General features: G+C 42.0%; 1 protein-coding gene across 3 annotated transcripts in view; it reads left to right on the forward strand.

Annotated features, from left to right (window-relative positions):
- IL31RA (interleukin 31 receptor A) overlaps nucleotides 1–16,058 on the forward strand; it is a 60,533-nt gene that overhangs the window by 16,141 nt on the left and 28,334 nt on the right. For 2 of the 3 annotated variants that reach the window (XM_084833263.1, XM_084833264.1), the window contains exons 5-7: nucleotides 8,666–8,817; nucleotides 10,388–10,539; nucleotides 13,589–13,751. In XM_084833263.1, the coding sequence (XP_084689389.1) occupies nucleotides 8,666–8,817; nucleotides 10,388–10,539; nucleotides 13,589–13,751 (467 nt within the window). The remainder of the gene's footprint in view (nucleotides 1–8,665; nucleotides 8,818–10,387; nucleotides 10,540–13,588; nucleotides 13,752–16,058) is intronic. The other variant, XM_084833265.1, reaches the window with a different exon arrangement.

A 16,058-nucleotide genomic window follows, 5' to 3' on the forward strand; every position in this document is an offset into this window, starting at 1 on the left:
ACGAATAATAGAGTCGGGCATGACTTAATGACTGAACAAAAAAATAATATTGGCTGCAACATCAAGGGTTCATTCCCCTGCTCACCTTTCAATGTGACATATGTTCTCATCTGCTAGTAACACCCTTCTGCATTCTACATAGGAAAAAACAGGTCAGTCTGTGCAAATAAATGGACACAAATCTTACATCAGAAAGGGCAATATTCAGAAATGAGTGAGAGGACTTTGAACCTCTCAAGATACTCTTAAAGTGTCCATTCTTGAACAAAGGAACTTCAAAGGCAAGCTCCAGCAGGACACTGCTGAATTAGAATTTATTAAAAAGTTCAGTTCTATCACCAGTGGTCTGAATTGTGATAACAGGCTTTTATCCTACAGGTGTTCATTAACTTACCATTACCACGATGTTTGTGTTATCATCGGTACTGTTTTGTGAATGGTCACTGTGCATATTTTACATACGTACAGCTTTAATGCAATTATCACAGTCATGCGGCTGTTTTAATGATTTAGGGCGCACTCCTATTAGATCCACCTTTGTTTTCTTATTTACTTACTTACTTACTTACTTACTGCTCCACATCAAAATATTTTGGAGTGGTGAACAACAAAGATAAAAGAATAAAACACCATATTAAAACAATTACAACATTTTAAAAGAAACAAATTCTGAATTTAATGAACTGTGGCTGGTCACTCAAGGAAGGCCTCTGGAAATGTCTTCAGGCCTCCCGCTCTGCAATTAGGTAGATAGATGTTTTCACTGGTCCAGCTGACGTGTCGGGGAAGGGGAGGGAAGGAGGCTGAGGGGGACTGGGGAAATGACATAAGCCGTTCCCTCCCCTCCCTGTCCATTGGCACGCCCTCTTTCCCTTCCCTCTGAGGTTGCCTTTGCAACCTGGGAAAGTCAGCCAGAGCGGTTCTCTCCATGCTAGCTGGGAGGGGGTGGGGAACTTGGATGCCTGGGTCTGAACTCTGTCTCCAGCCTTGGATCCAGGAATCTGAACTGTCCTGTGGTGCCCCAAATGCTGTCTAGAGGTGATAGGATTTCTCTCTTAGTTGATGGCATTGTATTATTTGTATTAAATATTGTGTTTTTAATCTGGAAGCTACCTTGGAAGTGCTTTTGCAGATTGAAAGGCGTGGTAGAAAATTTCTAAAATTTTGCATTACATTTCCCTCTGATTTCATTGTTTTACTTTTTTTTCTTCTTCTCTCTACCTGCCAACTTAGGATAACAGTTTTTTTTTAAAGTTCTTTTTATGTATTTTATTGCTGTAAGCCACCCTGGGAGGGCTTCTGCCCTGAAAGTGGCCAAGAAATATTTTAAATTAAATAAATAAATAAATAGTTCATGCGTCTGATAAATTGGACTCTTCTCCATTAAAGCCTGTCCCATAATAAATGTATTAGTCTTTAAGATGACACAAGACTATTTTTGTTTTCACTGTGTAACTTCCATTCTTGAAAATGAAACATACAAGAAATATCTTGTTGTTCAGTCGTTCAGTCGTGTCCGACTCTTCATGACCCCATGGACCATAGCACGCCAGGCCTTCCTGTCCTGCGCTCCCTCCCGGTGTGTGCTCAAGTCCATATTCATTGCATCGGTGATGCTATCTAGCCATCTCATCCTCTGCCGTCCCCTTCTCCTTTTGCCTTCAATCTTTCCCAGCATCGGGGTCTTTTCCAGTGACTTTTCTCTTCGCTTCGCATTAGGTGGCCAAAATATTTGAGCTTCAGCTTCAGTATCTGTCCTTCCAATGAGCAGCCAGGGTTGATTTCCTTTAGGATTGACTGATGTGACCTCCTTGCAGTCCAGGGGACTCGTAAGAGTCTTCTCCAGCACCACAGTTCGAAAGCATCGATTCTTCAGCACTCAGCTTTATAGAATCATAGAAGAGTAGGTTGGAAGGGGCCTACAAGGCCATCGAGTCCAACTCCCTGCTCAGTGCAGGAATCCAGGTCAGAGCATCCCTGACAGATGGCCGTCCAGCCTCGTCTTGAATAACTCCAGTGTGGGAGAGCCCACCACCTCCCTAGGTAGTTGGTTCCATTGTCGTATTGCTCTAACAGTCAGGAAGGTTTTCCTGATGTTCAGCTGGAATCTGGCTTCCTGTAACTTGAGCCCATGATTCTGTGTCCTGCACTCTGGGATGATCAAGAAGAGATCCTGGCCTTCTTCTCTGTGACAACCTTTCAAGTACTTGAAGGGTGCTATCATATCTCCCCTCAGTCTTCTCTTCTCAAGGCTAAACATGCCCAGTTCTTTCAGTCTCTCTTCATAGGGCTTTGTTTCCAGTCCCCTGATCATCTTTGTTGCCCTCCTCTGAACCCTCTCCAGTTTGTCTGTATCCTTTTTCAAGTGTGGTGCCCAGAACTGGACACAGTACTCCAGATGAGGCCTAACCAGTGCTGAGTAGAGGGGAACTAGTACTTCCCGGGATTTGGAAGCTATGCTTCTATTAATGCAGCCCAAAATAGCATTTGCCTTTTTTGCAGCCACATCACATTGTTGGCTCATATTCAGCTTGTGATCGACAACAATTCCAAGATCCTTCTCGCTTGTAGTGTTGTTGAGCCACTTATTCCCCATCTTGTAACTGTGCATTTGGTTTCTTTTTCCTAGGTGCAGAACTTGGCATTTATCCCTCTTCAATGTCATTCTGTTGTTTTCTGCCCAGCGCTCCAGTCTATCCAGATCACTTTGAATTTTGTTTCTGTCTTCCAAAGTATTAGCTATCCCGCCCAATTTTGTGTCATCTGCAAATTTGATTAGCATTCATTGCACCTCCTCCTCCTAAGACATTCAAAAAAATGTTGAAGAGCACTGGGCCCAGGACTGAGCCCTGCGGTACCCCACTCGTTACCTCTCCCCAGTTTGAGAAGGTCCCATTGATAAGCACTCTTTGAGTCCGATTCTGTAGCCAACTGTGGATCCACCGGATCGTTGTTTCATCTAGCCCACTTTGAGCTAGTTTGCTCATCAGGATATCATGGGGCACTTTGTTGAAAGCTTTGCTGAAGTCGAGGTATATGATGTCTACAGCATTCCCACGGTCTACAAGGGAGGTTACTTGACCAAAAAATGTGATCAGATTTGTCTGGCAGGACTTGTTTTTGACAAATCCATGTTGGCTTCGAGTAATCATGGCATTGTTTTCAAGGTGCTTCCAGATGGATTGCTTTATCATCTACTCCAGAATTTTCCCTGGGATTGGTGTCAGACTGACTCGTCTGTAGTTCCCAGGTTCCTCCTTCTTACCCTTTTTGAAGATAGGGACAACATTAGCCCTCCTCCAGTCATCTGGCACTTCCCCTGTCCTCCATGATTTCTCAAAGAGAATAGATAGCGGTTCTGAGAGTTCTTCTGCCAGTTCCTTTATTACTCTAGGATGCAGTTCATCTGGCCCTGGAGATTTGAACTCATTCAAAGTCATTAGGTGTTCCTTGACAATATGCCTATTGATCTCTAGCTGCAATCCTGCCCCTTCAGCCTGTACTTCTCCTTTGCCAGGGGGGGTCATAGACCCTCTTTTGGGAGAAGACTGAGCCAAAGTAGGAATTGAGCACCTCTGCCTTTTCTTCGTCATCTGCTATCGTTTTGCTATCCTTATTTAATAGCTGAACAACCATTTCTTTCCTCTGCCTTTTACTATGCACGTAGCTGAAGAAAGCCTTTTTGTTGTTTTTAGCATCCCTCGCTAACCTCAGCTTGTTCTCAGCTTTAGCCTTCCTGACGCCATCCCTGCAATTCTGTGCTACCTGCCTGTACTCTTCCTTTGTTACTTGGCCTTCTTTCCACTTCCTATATGTGTCCTTTTTTGTTTTCAGGTCATCCCTAAGCTTTTTGTGAAGCCACATTGACTTCTTCTGTTGTCTTCCACCTTTTCTTCTTGTTGGAATTGTTTGTGATTGTGCCTTGAGAATTTCCTTTTTTAAAAGCTCCCACCCATCTTGGACTCCTTTTCTCATTAGCGTCGCTTGCCATGGGACCTTACTGATCATTGTTCTGAGTTTATTAAAATGAGCTTTCCTAAAATCCAGGGTACGCATTTGACTATACTTGGCTTTTGCTTCCCTTAGAACCAAGAACTCAAGTACAACATGGTCGCTTTCCCCCAGAGTTCCTGTAACTGCTACTTTATCCGCTAAGTCATCTCTGTTGGTTAGGATCAAGTCAAGGATAGCTGATCCTCTAGTTCCTTCCTCTGCTTTCTGTAGGAGGAAGTTATCTGTGACACAAGTCAGGAATTTCCTGGAGGGGCCATGTTTTGCAGAATTTGTCTCCCAACAAATATCGGGGAAATTGAAGTCCCCCATTACTACTACATCATGCTTCCTTAAAACATTGGCTATTTGCTTTTCAAAAGTTTCATCCTCGTCTTCTCCTTGGTTGGGTGGCCGGTAGTAGACTCCGACCACCAGGTTCCTTTTATTCTTTGCTCCATTTATTTTGATCCAGATGCTCTCGATGGGGCTACCAAGCTCATCCTCCTGTATTTCTGTGCAGAGATATGTATTTTTCACATACAGTGCAACCCCAAATACCTTCCATATAGTCCAGCTCTCACAGCCATACGTTGCTACTGGGAAAACCATAGCTTTGATTATACGAACCTTTGTCGGCAAGGTGATGTCGCTGCTTCTTACTATGCTGTCTAAGTTTGCCATAGCTTTCCTCCCAAGGAACAAGCGTCTTTTAATTTCATGGCTACAGTCACCGTCTGCAGTGATCTTGGAGCCCAAGAAAATAAAACCTGTCACTGCTTCCATTTCTTCCCCTTCCGTATGCCAGGAAGTGATGGGGCCAGATGCCATGATCTTAGTTTTTTTAATGTTGAGTTTCAAACCAGCTTTTGCACTCTCCACTTTCACCCTCAACAAGAGGCTCTTTAGATCCTCTTCGCTTTCTGCCATTAGGGTGGTATCGTCTGTGTATCTGAGGTTGTTGGTAATTCTCCCGGCAATCTTAATTCCGACCTGTGATTCATCCATCCCGGCGTTTCTCATGATGTACTCTGCATATAAGTTAAATAAGCAGGGCGACAATATACAGCCTTGTTGTACTCCTTTCCCAATTTTGAACCAATCGGTTGTTCCATGTCTGGTTCTTACTGTTGCTTCTTGACCCTCGTACAGGTTTCTCAGGAGACAGGTCAGGTGGTTTGGTACTCCCATCTCTTTCAGAATTTGCCACAGTTTGTTGTGATCCACACAATCAAAGGCTTTAGCATAGTCAATGAAGCAGAAATAGACGTTTTTCTGGAATTCTCTTGCTTTCTCCATGATCCAGTGAATGTTGGCGATTTGATCTCTAGTTCCTCTGCCTCTTTGAAACCCAGCTTGTACTTCCGGTAGTTCTCGGTTTGCATGCTGCTGAAGCCTAGCTTGTAGGATTTGGAGCATAACCTTGCTGGCATGTGAAATGAGCGCAATTGTACGGTAGTTTGAACACTCTTTGGCGTTGCCCTTCTTTGGAATTGGAATGTTAACTGACCTTTTCCAGTCTTGTGGCCACTGTTGAGTGTTCCAAATGTGTTGGCATATTGAGTGCAGCACTTTAACAGCATCATCTTTTAGGATTTTAAATAGCTCAGCTGGAATATTGTCATCTCTGCTAGCTTTGTTGCTACTAATGCTTCCTAAGGCCCACTTGACTTCACTCTCGAGGATGTCCGGCTCAAGTTCAGTGACCGCATTATCATGGCTATCAGGGACATTAAGATCTTTCCTGTATAGTTCTTCTGTGTATTCTTTCCACCTCTTCTTAATCTCATCTGCTTCTGTTAGGTCCCTGCCTTCTTTGTCCTTTATCATGCCTGTCTTTGCACAAAACGTTCCCTTGATACGTCCGATTTTCTTGAAGACTTCTCTAGTCTTTCCCCTTCTATTGTTTTCCTCGATTTCTTTGCATTGTTCATTTAAGAAGGCCTTCTTGTCTCTCCTTGCTATTCTCTGGAACTCTGCATTCAGTTGGATATATCTTCCCCTTTCTCCCTTGCTTTTCGCTTCCCTTCTTTCCTCATCTACTTGTAAAGCCTCATCAGACAGCCACTTGGCTTTCTTGGATTTCTTTTTCTTTGGGATGGATTGAGTTGCTGCCTCCTGAACAATGTTACGGACCTCCGTCCATAGTTCCTCAGGCACTCTGTCTATCAGGTCTAATCCCTTAAATCTATTCCTCACCTCCACTGTATATTCATCAGGGATATGATTTAGGTCATACCTGAATGGTTTAGTGGTTTTCCCTACGTTCTTCAATTTAAGCCGAAATTTTGCAAGAAGCAGCTCATGATCTGAGCCACAGTCCAGGTCTTGTTTTTACTGACTGTATAGAGCTTCTCCATCTTTGGCTGCGAAGGACATAATCTGATTTCGATATTGACCATCTGGTGATGTCCATGTGTAGAGTTGCCTCTTGTGCTGTTGGAAAAGAGTGTTTGCTATGATCAGCATGTTCTCTTGGCAAAACTCTATTAGCCTTTGTCCTGCTTCATTTTGTACACCAAGGCCATGCTTGCCTGTTATCCCGGTGATTTCTTGACTTCCTACTTTAGCATTCCAATCCTCTATGATGAAGAGGACATCTTTTCTTGGTTTTAGTTCTAGAAGGTGTTGTAGGTCTTCATAGAACCAATCAACCTCAGCTTCTTTGGCATCAGTGGTTGGGGCATAGACTTGAATTACTGCGATGTTGAATGGTTTGCCTTGGATTCGTACTGAGATCATTCAAGAAATATCTAGTGATGTGCATTTACAGTTTGGTATCTTTTTAAAAATGCCTATTGGCTGAGACTGCAGATAGGCAAGATGTTTTTCCCAGAGTGGAAAATGGTATAACAGTGGCATTGTTGCCCATGTTTTTCCACACCTCTCCTGTGGTCAAATTTGTTCCCAGATTTTGCAGGTTTTTAGGATGCTTCGAAAGCTTGCCGAAACTTTGATCAAAGGCAACAGTGGGAGAGGCACAACTAATGTGTTTGCCTAAAAGAATGATGCCTCTTATCTCATCATCTTTACCTCTTTTAAAAACCATTGTCTATATTCATCCTAGAAACCTCTGCCTGTATAGGCTTTCTAGACTGACAACACAAATAATAATGTTCATTTTTAATTTTGGAAACATGGTCAGTAATGTGCAGCAAGAGGCATTACTCAACTGCAGTTGCTGAGCACCAGTTGCCTAAGGTCGTTCTACATCAGGGATGATAAACCTATGCCCTGTGGACCTTATAAGCCCATGGACTTTCCTCATCCAGCACATTAATTCCTTTTTCTAGCATTACCCAATCTGCCATGGATGGGAAAGATTCTATCTCTAATCAGATTAGAGCTTTCCCTGTGGGGCAAAGGGGGTGGGGCTGGGGGGTAGGGGAGGAAGCTGCTGAATGATTCAGTTCTACTTCCTGCAGAGGCTTGTCCTGTTTACTTCTGAGTAAGCAGTGTATTGCCCTGCTTCTTTGTGAGTAGACATGATCGTGCTTACTTCTGAATAGAAATGCTATTTGAAAGCACTGCTGAGTGATTCAGTCCTGCTTACTTCTGAGTCTTGTCCTACAGAGGCTTGTTCTGCTTACTTCTGAGTAGACATGCTTCCACTATACATTCGTAATGAAGGTTGTGGGGGTTGAATTCTGTGGTCCACTCATGTTTGCCTTTGGCCCATGCACCACTGCAATGCAGCCATCCAAGAGCTTCTCTGAAATGGAGTTCAGCCTTCAGGCTGAAAAAGGTTAATCATCCCTACCCTACATTCTTACCAGTGGTTATTAAGAGGCCATGGGGTAGGCTGGGTCTTTTGGCTAGTAAATGGCTGGGTACTTGTACAGTGCTGCTCCAGGCCTAAGTAGACCCCAGGCCTGTTGTGGGAGATCTGTGATTTGGATCTTCTTTGGATTTTTTAAAAAGCTTCTCATTAGCCTCAGATTGCTACTGGAAGTGGTGCTCTGCAAGAGGGAAAATAACATTTTCTCCCTTGCTCTGTCTTTGATCCAAATTGTCTCCATACTTGTGCCTGACCTTGTTATAGGGCTAATAGCTCTTTGGAGGAGGGAGGAAAGGGTTGAACTTCCTCTTCAAGACTGACACTTTCCCAATTTTTAAAGCAGCCACGTGGGGGTTACCAATTAGTAAAATAATTAAAAGACCCTGATGCTGGGAAAGACTGAAGGCAAAAGGAGAAGGGGACGGCAGAGGATGAGATGGCTAGATAGCATCACCGATGCAATGAATATGAACTTGAGCATGCTCCAGGAGAGAGCGCAGGACAGGAAGGCCTGGCGTGCTATGGTCCATGGGGTCACGAAGAGTCGGACACGACTGAACAACAACAACAACAAAATAATTATAATAACAACAGTGTGATCTCCTAATTCATGTCGCATCTAGTTTGGCCTCACCATGTTTTCATCCCATTAATTTCTATGAAAGGGAGGAGCACACACTTTAAATCTCTCCCATTGAAACCCATGAGACTTGAAAGTGCCCAACTTTTGAAATTATTGTTACAAATTAAGACTATAATTTATTTTGTACTGTTCTCCAAATTGTGTTGAACCTAGAAGGCGCTTTCCTGGGTTGCATCCTAAATGTAAACTTCTTAACCACTTCTGTTCTCCCACTGAGAATTACTAATTTCCTATTTTCCCTCCGCATTTTTCAGTAGGTCTGGAGAGCACGAAGTCTGCGAAAGCAAAAATGGTTCATGTTCATTATATGGTGTTTCGGACGTTTCATGTCTTGTCAAAGTGAAGGCAAAAAATCAGTTTGGGAAAGCAGAGTCGGACTGGGTCGCACAAAGTCCGTGGGAAATTAGTAAGTTGATAAGCAATTTATAATAGAAATACAATAAACATTGACTGAGATTGTATGCTTGGGCAGAGCTCAGCATTTCTGTTGCAGAGAAACTGGATTTGGATTTTGTAGAGCTTTAATTATCGCTTGGAAATCTTTCCCCATTTTGTTAGTGCAGATTACTACTATTCACTAATACAACTTTTCTCATAAGTGCTGCCACCATCACTGCCTCCAGGTACTGTGATGGAAGATGCTGTTATACCTGCCCACCCCAAATGCTGGCCTATAGTTCCATAATATGGTATGTTCATAAAGTGGTCCAAGGTTCACTACCTGGCATCTTCCTTTAGAGCAGGGGTGGGCAATACGTGGCCCGAGGGCTGCATGCAGCCCTCCTCACCCTTGGATTTTTTTTAATGGTGTTCGTAGTGCTACGGAGCTCTACAAGGAGCTAAATTTGACCCTTTTGGCGCTCTGTAGCTGATATAGAACACCAGTAGGGTTCAGTTTTGTAGGCCTTGGGGTAGAAACGTAGCTTATAAAAATAAAATAAAAATCACCCTTTGAAGATGTTTGGCTCTTTGGTGTACTGAGGAGATGAAAGAGCACAAGTGATAGAATATTTTTATTTTTGAAATTTATAAACTGCACTTTCATCCCAAAGAGGATTTCAGGGTGGTGCACATATAAACGAAACATTCAGTAAAATAAGAACAACCTAAAATCAAACATCATTAGTTTTTATGCCTCTTGTTTTTATTCTGTTTCAACCACCCTTAAAAAAATACAGGTTAAGATGTTTAAAAGTTTAAATCCCTGGGTATGTGGTGAATCTGAGCAAGTATACCACACAGTCAGTTAAAAGCTCTTTTAAGATACAGTGATGAGTGTAAGAAAGACAATGTTCTTTTTCTGGCACCACTGCATCACAGGAGTGTCATCGTGTGCTATTGTTCCAGTAGGAGCTGAAGGGTTCTCATTATTTCTATCTACTGTAATACTTTTGCTACACTCATCACTCAAATTGCACCAATTCAGTATGATTTGAATGCTACATGTTTGACAGGGTCTACTGTCAGAGTAACCTGCTTATTGTGCTCACTTGAATAAGTTTCAGTTTGTGGCTCTTGCAGATGCAATTAAAAAAATGTTTTAGGTGTCCCTAGATGTGGACTACACCCTTACATTTGCACAAGTTAACTTTTGTGCTAAGTGAATTGGGGCAGGCAGTTTTTGGTCCCTAAGACCTAACACTAAGAGCCCTGGACAGCCTAACTCACATTCCACGTTCTCTCTGCCCCAGTAGAGTCCCTTATGCTGCCGCCAGTGGGTTGAATCCAATTGTGTTGTTCTGCTGACAGGAACCATTCCATCAGTAAAACTAGGAGATGGGTGTCCTCCATGCAGCTCCCCGTGTGCCCACAAAATCTTCTCCGCAGGGCTGCTTCTTGAGAACAGATTTTTGGATGGCTTAGAAGCCTTCTGGGCAAAAGTTCACTAGTGTGACATTGGATTTAACCCAGTAGATTGATAGTAAAATTGTATATTTATCATTTGAAATCAAGAGAGCTTTGTTTCTCAATTCCAGTGAAGTCTGATCCACCTCAGATAAGTGAACTAGAACCAATTCCAGGGATGAAGCAAATGCTAAGAGTTTCTTGGAAAAGACCAGAGATGCTGCCTGTTTCTGGGACTTCAAAGTGCCAGATTCAATACAGATCCATAACAAAAAATCACTCGGTAAGCTGAATCTTAACTGAATAGCATTTTTTGTAGCTCATATAATTACTGGCAAGGTACAAGACATATGAGAAATATTTTGACAAATTCTGTGCGAGCATGTTTTGAGTAAATAGAAATAGTGTTATGAAGGCACCCTTCACTCCCCTTTCTGTAGGTTCAGGTCTCCTAATAGTTTACATTCCTTGTCTATCTTGGTGATATTCCAATGGGGTTCCCATCTTGGAAAGAGTGACTGTTTGAATATAAGCACCTTGATGTCTGGTATCGCACAGCTTCACAATGAATCCAGGGCATGGCTGCCGTACCCATAAACCCATTGTCAGATTTGGTTATTCTAATCTCTGTTGGAACAGGATTTCCCTGGGTCCCAAAAGAAGGGCAGTTATCTGTGATTTCGTCAAAAGAGCAAGAATTGCTGTCAACTCTTGTTCATTTCTTTGGATGGTGTTGTGCATTGAGTGAGTGATGCCCTCAAACACTCTGCCTTCATTTTCAGGATCAGATGAATAGCAAGTCTACTGGCTGTATCAGGGTTCTATGCACAGTTGGGAGGAGATCTTTGTTATGCACAATTATTGCTTTATGGGCTGCTACACATATTATGTGGCAATTGTTTTTACTGTACTTGCGGCTTTAAAAACTGTGGAAGGAAGATGCAAAGGTCAATGTGGTTCTTTATATCTGTGAATGGACTGCAAGGAGGTCAGATCAGTCAGTCCTAAAGGAAATCAACCCTGACTGCTCATTGGAAGGACAGATACTGAAGCTGAAGCTCAAATATTTTGGCCACCTAATGCGAAGAGAAAACTCACTGGAAAAGACCCTGATGCTGGGAAAGACTGAAGGCAAAAGGAGAAGGGGACGGCAGAGGATGAGATGGCTAGATAGCATCACCGATGCAATGAATATGAAATTGAGCACGCTCCGGGAGAGAGTGCAGGTCAGGAAGGCCTGGCGTGCTATGGTCCATGGGGTCACGAAGAGTCGGACACGACTGAACGACTGAACAACAAATTAACATGGAGCATGAATTTTTATTCACTCCGTTTTGACCCCTAAATATTATCTGATAGAGTTTGGAATGGTCTCAAAGCTCCCGATGCCTAGATCTGCAGATAAATAATCGCACCCCCAAAAATAAATTGACAGCTTTGCTATTATAATAATTTGTATTGTGGAGCTGGATGGGTATGAAATACAGTTTTAATACAAATGTAATATGAAATTGTGAAATCTCAAGATTGGGTAAAACAGCTTAATGAAGTTACTAAATCATAAGTTACACACACATGGTTCCAAATTTTTTTGCAACAGATACAGCTAGTATTTATGAAGCATTGAAAAAAAGTCTAGGCAACTAACAAGTATTAGAAAATGGGCAGTCCCTATTCACAGGCTTAAGGGAGGCATGACACACAAGGAACTGGTCAGAAAAATGGAAGGGGCAGAGGATGCAAATCGCATGGAGCAACCCTGAGTAAAATTGAATCTTTAATCTCTTCCTGAAGATGCTGATGGATGGAGAATGTTAAAGGAAGGACATTCCAGTGATATGTCACAACTAAGGAAAATGAATACAAGTGGGGAATTGAGGTGTAAATCTTGGCCTAGAAAAGAAGATGAGGAAGTGAAAATAGGTAGGTAGGTAGAAATAGGAAGGAGTGAGATAATGGAGACACTTAAAGATACGCATGAGATATTTTAGCTGAGTGCAAGAGTAGGATCTAGAGTGAGGAATGGTAGAGGAGTGAAGCCATGTGCAGAAAAAAGAGGTTATGGTTCTTAAGTATTTGTATCTTTACATCAGGCTTTCACATTTTAGGTATGTACTACTAGTGAACATTGGTGTAGTACTGATATTTGTAGGAATCATATTTGCCACAGATCTAAAATGTGACCCGCCTCTGCACTAATCAAGCAAGAGATGTTCACTACTGTGTCAGAATAGTCTATTCCTTCTTGGTCGTAAATGTTTGTCTCTGTGTTGGGGCAGTACAGAAATGCTGTGCCTCCATTTCCCTGATGACTCATTTTCAAGTGGGAGACATCAGAAAAGTTTGCTGTGCTTCAATGGGAAGAATACCTCTGAGATCCACTCCCCCTTTTCAGTCCCCTTCTATACCGGTGATATAACTCCTACTGCATGATGTCCTGAAACACTATATCTATCTGATGTGATGAGTGCACAGGCCTCTTTGAAAATAATATTTTAATATAATTTCAAGTGTCTGTAGCCATACTTGGTATAGTCATTACTGCAGGAAGCAGGGCATGCTGTAACATACATTGGAAAGTCATATTCCTATATATTACTGCTGTTACCTTCTAATTCTTTTTAAAACATCTATGTAAAATATGCAATTATACATATTTACAAAACAATATAATATGTACAAAACATAATTAACTGAGAACACAGTAATCAAAACATGGAATATTTATTAGATTCAGGCGCTTTTGTATATTTCAGTGTACTTTATTAAGATTATTTATTTATTTTCCCAGGCATTTTAGTCTGTTAGTTCTGCTGTTTTAAATCTGTTATTGTACTTTTAATCTCTGCATTGCTGCTAGGTCTTATTTTGGTTTTACTTTTATATTGTAGTTTTAAACTTTTACATTTTATATTGTATTTTATGCTATATTTTGTGGTTTTAATTGTTGTGAACTGCCTAGACAGCTTTGGCTATTGGGCGGTATACAAATGTAATGTAATGTAATTAATTAATTAATTATAAGGGAGGGTCAGCTAGATCTAAAAGTCTCCAACTTATGTTTGCTGTCTCTAAGGCTCATGTACTCAATCAATTTAGACATTTGTCATCTTCCAAACTTTGGCAAGCCACTCTTTTAAGTGAAGGGATCAAGAATTCATGACATTTTTTGGCAACCGAAATTTTCCATCTAAGCTGCATTGGGGTGAGGAATAAATATGGTTGACGGGGCCTGTGACAGATGACAAGGGAGAGGATTGTAATTATACATTTTCACCCATATTTTTTGTGTGCGTTCTTTGAAGTGAAAATGTTGCTTTGTCCATTTTTAGAACAGTGAAATTGTTTTCATGGAGAAAACTACAGAACAATTCTTTAATATCACTAATCTATGGGATTTTGCAAATTATACTGTTATCGTTCGGTGCGCCCTTGAAATGTCAAGATTCTGGAGTGAATGGAGTAGCGAGGAAACAGGAACAACAGAAGAACAAGGCAAGTAAAAGTGTAGAGATGTTTTATACATCCGTTAAGTTTTAAATTAGTAGATTTCTTTTTATTTTCAATTAAGATTGATCCAGTTTAGAATTTGTTTATATACATTTTCTCAAAAATATCACAAAAATAATGGCATTTATAGTGTAGAATATACAGTCTGTGACACTGTACAGTCAACTGATTTAGCTGTTCCTTAGTTGGGTCTCAACAGAAGAAGGGTGAATGGTACAGAATTGGATGAAAGAGTATGGGAAAACTTATTGGGGACATTATCTGTTACCAGTTGTACACGCAACCCTGTTTGAGCAAAAAGAGTTCTGGGGGTATGTATAATTCTCACTGAAGTTGTAGTGATGACACTATTTGGAATATCTATTCACCACTACTAGAGCAATGTGCTGAGGAATGTGCCTGCAAAATCCAGGTGGCTGCCTTCCCAGGGAGCCACTGGGCAGTTCTGTGGATGGAATGATGCCAATCCAGGCATATTTTGTACCAGCTGACAGCCAGAGCAATTTTTGGCTAATACCTGGGCCACCCATACATAACCCCTGTCCAATGCCTTCATCTTGACAATGCCAAGGTATTCTACATGTAGTTCTTCCAAAATTCTGGATTGCCGCTTCACAGGGATTATCATGTGACATTCCCACATCAGACAGCCTTTGGCAATTGAAACTTCATTTCTGTGGTGAAAAGAATGGTTTTCCGGTCGATTATACTGGAACAATCCCTTTTCAGTGTTGATGGTCAGAAATTTCTGTGATGTCTCCTCTACTTCCATTTGGAAATAAGTAGGGCTGTGCACAGACCCCCTGCTTCACTTCGGATGCCACTTTGGACCTTTCAAAGTGGTCCCGCTTCACTTTGGACCAATTTGGACCCTATCCGCTTTGACTCAGATCTGAATCCGAAGTGAGATTTGGACAATTGCTTTTGGTGTTTTCCCATTGACTTGCACGGGAAAACACAAACGGTCACAATGTTTTCAGTTTTCATGATACCTACATGAAATTTGGGGAGCTCTCAGCCCCCCTGGAGGGGTGTCCAACTGCCGAATTTCAGGCAATTTGGCCCACTAGTTTTTGTGCAAGACGCAGGCAAATTTGATTTTTTTCAAGGAAATCTCTCAAAGCAAGAAGTGCATGAAAATTGGGGAATACATAGCCCCACTTGAGGGCATCCCACCTGCCACATTTCAGACAGTTTGGCCAGGGAGTTTTTGTGCTAGGCACAGGTAAAATGTGCTGTTCTCAGAAACTCAAACCAAGTTCATAAAGGGATAATTAAGTTAGGTGTTGAAGCATTGAGGAAGTCACTATCCCTAAACTCTGCTGTAGGTTTCTTTGAAGTGCAAATAACCCCTTGCCCCTAGTACTGCTTTCCTATTCACAGTCAATAACCTCAGGCTGTCTTTGGCTGAATTGCCTGGGAAAACACTGGCTGGTAGGCAGGAAGCAAACAAAGACAGGTGGGCACATTGACTTGAACGAAGAGCAACGACAGTTGTCTGCTGGCCTGACAGGGTCAGAAAGCAACACAGCAATCCTGCCAGGAGGGCACAGCAGCACCTCGCCCATCTCTGCCCCTGCCAAGACCCTGAAGATGCTTCATATTGGGCTTGCTTGTTTTGCAACGCACAATGTAGTATATTATTTAAATAATATCTGTTAATGTGTGTAGTGCTTTGCCTACTGTTTTTGGAAACGTGGACTGTGTGTACTCCTTTGCTTGTCCACACAGCACAAGTGTGTGTGCAAAAGTAAAGCAAACACTAACCTACAAGCGGGGGGAGGGGGGACTATAATCCTAACAGAAGAGATAGGTGTTGTTTTTTTTTAAGGGAAAAGAGATCAAAAATGGGGAAGGAAGGAATATAGAAATTGAGAAGGGGAGGTGGAGAGGAGCCAAGAACAAGGAAAGGAAAGTGTTTATTCAGAATCAAAGTAAGGGCAAACCATTGGTTGAAAGAGAATTGAAAAGGTGGGGGCAGAGACAAATAACTACAGTGATGTTTTCTGGATTTTTAAATGAACAAACTAGAAGAATGAACTGTAAACATGTTACAGAAGGGTGGGGAGGGGAGAGACTAACATAGCTGTCATAGCACGTGTTTTCTTCTTGGCTTCATTCTAATAAAGGAGAGTGGGAAGGGTTAATCTCCTTCCTATTCTCCTTTGGCAGGATGCCAGCTGCTCCAGCCCCACAGCTTCCTGTGCCGTGCCTGGCAGAGACTGGTGCAGTTGCTCTCGGTGGCTGCAGCAGAGGCAGGATAGGACTGGAGCCGAGAGAGAAATGCCATGG

The sequence above is a fragment of the Heloderma suspectum genome, chromosome 2 (genome assembly GCF_057233095.1).
Source record: "Heloderma suspectum isolate Gila_16-S chromosome 2, 16-S_ref, whole genome shotgun sequence".
NCBI classification, from domain to species: Eukaryota; Metazoa; Chordata; class Lepidosauria; order Squamata; family Helodermatidae; genus Heloderma; species Heloderma suspectum.